The 6,409-nt window shown below is 41.7% G+C and overlaps 1 protein-coding gene across 3 annotated transcripts in view; it reads right to left on the bottom strand.

Moving 5' to 3' along the window:
• Positions 1–2,026: 2,026 nt before the first annotated feature.
• Positions 2,027–6,409, bottom strand: part of WDHD1 (WD repeat and HMG-box DNA binding protein 1) — a 28,526-nt gene continuing 24,143 nt past the window's right edge. For all 3 annotated transcript variants that reach the window (XM_064423085.1, XM_064423087.1, XM_064423086.1), the window contains exons 21-26: positions 6,168–6,227; positions 5,322–5,365; positions 5,028–5,186; positions 4,502–4,641; positions 3,468–3,603; positions 2,027–2,907 (exon numbers count right to left, since the gene is read on the bottom strand). In XM_064423085.1, coding sequence (XP_064279155.1) covers positions 2,707–2,907; positions 3,468–3,603; positions 4,502–4,641; positions 5,028–5,186; positions 5,322–5,365; positions 6,168–6,227 — 740 coding nt within the window. In that variant the 3' untranslated portion in view covers positions 2,027–2,706. The remainder of the gene's footprint in view (positions 2,908–3,467; positions 3,604–4,501; positions 4,642–5,027; positions 5,187–5,321; positions 5,366–6,167; positions 6,228–6,409) is intronic.

Here is a 6,409-nt window from a genome sequence, read left to right as displayed (position 1 = left end):
TTAGGGCCATGGACAGCAATCACCAGGGAACAAATCCTGTGAGGAGCAGCTGAGGGAGCTGGGAAGGGCTGAGCCTGGAGCAAAGGAGGCTCGGGGGGGACCTTGTGGCTCTGCACAGCTCCTGACAGGAGGGGACAGCTGGAGGGGTCGGGCTCTTCTCCCAGGGGAAGAGAGATAGGAGCAGAGGAAACAGCCTTCAGTTGTACCAAGGGAGGTTTAGATTGGATATTAGAAAAAAATTATTCATGGAAATGGTTCTCAGGCACTGCAGCAGCTGCTCAGGGCAGGGGTGGAGTCCCCATCCCTGGAGAGATTTAAAGACCATGTGGATGTGGCACTTAAAGACAAGGGTGAGTGGTGGCATTGCCAGTGCTGGGGGAATGGTTGGACTCAATGGTCTTGGAAGTCTTTTACAACCTTAAAAATTCTGATTCTAGAATTCTGATTCTACCTGCAGTCACAGAGCTCTGATGCAAGTTTTCAAATTTGGAGTTGGAAGCTCTAACCTGCTGTGATCCAGACTGTGACCCCAAGGCTGGGGACATTGTGTCTGATGAAACCCACAAATGTTGCACTGCAAAAACTATTATGCAGGGAGGAAAAACCCATGGAAATCAGGGCCCTGCAGGATGGTGCCCAATATCCCCAGTGATTTCCATGAAACCACCCCTAAACCACCCCAGGAGCCTCCTTTTGAATCGACCTTTGGTGTGTTTGTTCAGAAGAGCTGTGTCATTGCAAACATCCAGCTCCCAGAAAACTCCCCTGAAGTTTATTTTGTCTGTTTTCCTCCCTCCACTGGGAGCCAGAAGGACTTTGGATGCTCTGTAGGACATTGTTTGCAGCAGTGGATGCCTCCCCAGATCCCTTGGAAGTTTTCCCTGCCCACTTCCAAAATCAGGTCTGTAGAAAGGGCTCTGGAGAGGCAGCCCAAGCATGGATTTTGGATGTGGATGACAAGAATTACCTGGAAAATCTCCCAGCACCACACTCAAGATTCTCAAGTCACCCTCAGAACAACCTAGTCTAGAAGAAAATATTTGAGTTCACCAAGCCCAGTGATTTTTCATCAGGATGTTTTCCTTACCACTGTAATCCAAATAGGCTTTACTAGCTAAAAATAAATCCCAATCTCTGATACAATAATTTCTTCCCAAAGAATGCAGAAAACTCAGAATGCTTCATGCATTACGTTAGTGCAAAAAATTATGTATGTTAAATATGACTTGCTGTCCACTAACAGCTTAAACAAAATGTGAAATGATGGGTAAGAACTGTGGATGACAGAAGTATTGAAGTTGTCAGGTCTTCAGGATTTTCTGTTGGTATTTCCATCCCTGGTTGACATCACAACCCTCGTCTTGTTTTCTCCAAAATTACCTACAGCCATTGCTAAAATAGTCTAATAAAACACTTATTCCAGTAAAATCGAATGGTTTTTAGTGAAATCTCACCCAATCTTCAACCCAGAGATTTCAAGGTTTAAAGTGTGTTTTGAATTGAAAGTAATTTCCCTCTTATAGAACCAAAGAATTAAGGTTGTAAAAGATCTTCAAGATCAAATCAAGTCATACTAATGTATTTTCAGCAATAATCACAGTGATTTGGGTGGAATGTCCAGTTCCACCTCCTGCCATGGCAGGAACACCTTCCACTGTCCCAGGCTGCTCCAAGCCCTGTCCAGCCTGGCCTTGGACACTTCCAGGGATCCAGGGGCAGCCACAGCTTCTCTGGGCACCCTGTGCCACTATGAAGAGGAATGAGAAAATAAAGTAATGAAAGGCTGTGCAAACACAAGGGGAAAAAAAAAAGAATTTGAGAACTCTCCAGCCTCAGCTGTTATGCTAAAAACTTACATTATTTTAGCTGATCTTAGGAAATGTTTCAAAATTTGAGTTTGCTTCAAATACATTTATTAGACACAGAGCTCTGTCTAAAGAGCAGGGTAAAACCAGCTGACTGCCTTAGGGCTGGTAGGTAGAAATCTGTTTAATTACAACTGCAAAGAACACTCTACCACCTTAAATAAAGAAACAGCCATTTTATTTAAAGAAACAAACATTACAGACACAAATGTTAGAAACATTACAAGTTCCGAGCAGTTTCTGGATCCTGCTGAGGCAGGGATTGGGAAAGCACCTTTGCACAGTCTGGAATGGTTTGGCTTTGCTCACCTGACCTTCCTAACTCAGTTTCTGCTCTGGTTTTCTATCCCTGCTCATATCAGCTCTGCCAATGCTACAGGAGTTGAAAACACAGCTGAACATGTTGCTGGTGTTCAGCTTTCTCCCCCTCACACCCATTTCCTGGAGTGTCTTACTCTCAAGGCAGTAAAGGTGGTAGGGAAGCCATTATTTTGGTTCTCTAAAACCACAGGGCAGATTTTGTAGTAGTTTACCCTCCCCAGAAAGATTAATCTACATTTAGCACCCAATATCCCTGCTATCAGGGTGTACCACAGTACACAGCTCTGCTCAGGGTGTGCTGCCAGGGAACAGGCCCATGAGCAGGAACTCATCAAAGACTGTGGGAGGGGATTCAACATTCCTCTCAAAAATTGATAATAAACCACTTTCTAACAGACTATTTGGAGCCAGGCACTCTTTTTGCCAGTGCTCTTCAAGCATGGCAGCCAACTCCTCAACACAGAGGAATTTCTTCCATGAATTCTTTCAGAACACAGACACTGGGAAGGCACCACTTCATCTAGCTCTGCTTGAAGGCAAAAGATGACAATCTGTTGTTGGTGGATGGATCTAAAGGCTTGGATTTTTTGGATACATTTGTGTCCTCTGATTTCTGCTCCTGGCTCTGTTTCACTTCATCTTCCTCAGCTGTGGGACGCTTCCTTTTTTTGTCTTCTGCTGAGTCACTGACTCTTCCTCCTTTTGCTTTCTCAGTCCACACCTTTGAAGGAGACCAGAAAACTACAAATTAGGTCACAAAATTCACCACTTTGTTTTATACACATTCTCACTCCAATCTTAAGGTACTGAAATAACTCCTGTGATGAACTAATAATATTTCCTCACTTTCCTTTTTTCTAACAACATTCTCCTTCAAAACTGGATTTCTTTTGAAACTGTATGTGAAACTGAAGCTCTTAATTGTCTTTCTGGAGAAATGAGAAACCCAAAAGATTCAACAAGTTAAATGAGAACAAATTTAATCCCCAGCGAATTAAGCCTGGCTGTGTGACTTTGAACTCATTCCTTTTGTTATTTGTTCATTGATTACATTCCTCTCACAAGCCTCACTTTGGAAAAGCTGCTTTCTGATATTGCTTATAATTCAGTTTATATTTTCATAAATTATATGTCATAGATCATGGCACAATTCAAAACTGAAATCCATAAAGATGGATAGGAGTGGAATTTCCAGAAAAAATTCCTAACTGAAAATAACCCAGGGATTCACTGGAGAGAAAAAAATTATAAAACCCACAGAATTAGAGAATGCTTTCTTACCATCCTTTCCTCTGATGTCAGCATTCTAAATCGACTCATTCCTTCTTTTATTACTTCTGCTTCATTCAGATCAGGATTATCTGTCAAAATGTTTGCTTTGTTCTCTTCTAGCCACATCTGGAAACCTGTCTTTGGTCTAAAGCAAGCACACAAAAATTGTCTGGTTAAGAAGATTATAGGAAAACCACATCCCCCCAAACAACATTTCTGAGCAGCACCTGACTGAGTATTTTTGCTCTCAAAAAACCTCTCAGGGCAGCAGCTCCTCTCTCCCACTGCAGGATGCTCTGAGAACACGCTGACAAGGCAAGACTAAGTCAAGCATTTTTATTAAAGCTGTGATATATATGGAGATTAACATTCCAGTTTTAGAATGACAAAGCATAATGGTTCTCTTCCTTTCTGACAGGGTCCCATCAAGCTAAAAATAGAGCACATTCATTAGCTCAGCTCATCCTTCTCACAGCTCTGCTTGCCACTTGTTGTGGAACATCATCTGTAAAGGTTAACTGAAAGAATGCCAGTCCAAATGAGTAATAATTACCTTCATCTTCCTCAGCTAAACGAAGCCTAAATGAAACATGATTGGAATAATGCAGGTTTCATGAGGATTGGGATTGTTAGGAAATACATCTGCTTCCCAGGAAGAAGACAGATTAGAGCCTCAGCTAGGAAGAGATGAGCTCCTCAGGTGATTCAAGGCTTTGAGACTTTGAGATTTTCTAGAGCTGTTGGAACTTTCAGTATTTCCTATACTTGGAACTGTCACAGCAGCATGGTTTCATTTGTCATTACAAGTAGTATCAAGGCAAAAATTGTTGCTTAGAGCCCCAAAATTATATTTTGAACTGCTCATTTATTATTCCCTCCCACATTTTTCAAGTGGGTTCACAAATGTGACAACGTGTGAGCTAAACTTTAAATTTTATGCTATATTTCTCTGGCCAGCCCAACATCTTCAGAAATACAACAGATTTTGGACTTGTATTTCTATCAAAATTGGAACATGGCACTGAGATACAAGTGTCTCTCACCTTCTGTTTTCAGTGTTTTCCTGTGCAGTGACTTTGGCTTCTTGGGACTCATTTCCTGCTTTTTCTTCTCTTTCTTCCACTGTTTTTTCACCAGGATTAGCTGCAGGTGTGCGAGGCTGGAAGAAGGAGGCTGCTGAAGCCTACAGAAATGGAAAATAAGAAAGAAAAAAGTAAAATCACCTCACTCTCAGACAACATGTACCATGTAGCCTAACAAACCCCAAGTCTTTCCTAAAGACATAATAATCACTTGCATTAATAGAGCATCTAGTCCATCCAATTTCAGCAGAGCAGATGTTTACATTATTTAAAATAAAAGCACAAGGATCAGTACAGAAAGTAATTTCTACAATTGATTTTTTTTCCTGCTGTTTTATGTGCTATCACAGTCTTTGCACTATGCTTAAATGAATTCTGCCATCTAAGCTGCTTTACTCACAGGGTTTCATACTTGATAAAAGCTGGTAAAATTAATTTTTTTGTTCTTTCCTCACTGAAATGATGCAAGAAAGACTACAAACATTACCTGCTTGGTCTTGGGTTTGGGAGTCAGAGGCTTTATAACTGGAGGGTTCTGCTTGTCTGCAGCTCGACTGCCAGATGAAGATGTTTTCTTTGAGTATTTGGTCATATTGTCTAAAACTTTTCCTGAGGGGACCACTGGGTCCTTTTTGCTGGATGACACCTAGCAAAACAAAGAAATGGGTGTTTTATTTATTTTCTGTCATGTTCCCCTCCAAGGTATCAGTTATATTGGAAATTCCAGAGAGAATGTGTTGTGATTTTCAGAGCATCACAATCGAAGCTGTGAAATTCTTACCTTAAATGGATTCACTCGTCCTCTGCTGCTGGATGCAACCAGAACTGTTTCAGAGGAGTGAAAAAAGAATGTAAAAACGTGTGCACTCACACATATATCCAAATCTTTGAGGCACTGTGCACATTTTAGATGAGTAGAAAGACACTTTAATAACCCTGTGAAGATTATGCTGTGAGTGCTCAGCTATTCTTAGTTATCAGAAATGCCACACAGGACCAACAGCTTAAAATACAAACCCAGAGGAAGACCCAGTACTTCCTCCACTCCCAAATCCGTTTCCACTCTATTATTCTTGCTCAAGGGTTGGCAGGTTGCTGGAGGTCACAGTCTGCCCCTGCCTGCCCACACTCACAGCTCTACCTCAGGATTTCTCACTCTGCCTTGCAAGTAATAAATGTGCCTGTGGGGAGTGAAACAAATCCATTGATCACTGCTCTCATTTCTCCCTTGTGCCAAAGGATGCCTTCATGGCACAGCCAGGCAGGCACTGATTCAGCATTTGGCACAATCAGAAGTGTTATGGACACCATTATTTACTGAAGACAGGAATATGGAACTTCTTAAAAATAATCTGTGTGACCAGGCCAGGTGGGACAGGGCTTGGAGCAGCCTGGGATGGTGGAAGGTGTCTCTGGCATGGCAGAGGGGTGGAATGAGATGAGTTTTAAGGTCTCTTCCAATCTAAGCCATCCCATGATTCTGTGAATTTACCATTTGACAACACTGTCATGCACTAAATTTCAGTAGTAATGGGAGAACAAGGGGAAAAAAAAAAAAAACAGGAGCAGATTTGTGAAGAATGACAAAGGTGTCATCCTTTTTTCCTGGAATAAATTATTTGCTCACCAGGCTTTGGAGTAGTCACCTCTGCTGAAGTGACACCTTTGGAGAAACAATTTGGCTCTTCTGAAAAAGGAAAGGAGAACATATTTAAATGCAATAAAATATTGTAGCATAAATTCTTTTAAAAAAACAAACCAAACTGACAAGTAAGGAAGGATGAGACTTGAGCAACCCGGTCTGGAGGAAGGTGTCCTGCCCTTGGCAGCAGGGCTGCAACTGGATAATCTTTAAGGTCCCTTCCAACC

The sequence above is a fragment of the Passer domesticus genome, chromosome 6 (assembly GCF_036417665.1).
Source record: "Passer domesticus isolate bPasDom1 chromosome 6, bPasDom1.hap1, whole genome shotgun sequence".
Lineage (NCBI taxonomy): Eukaryota > Metazoa > Chordata > Aves > Passeriformes > Passeridae > Passer > Passer domesticus.
Note: the sequence above shows the minus strand (reverse complement) of the source record. Positions and strands in the feature narration are given on the sequence as shown.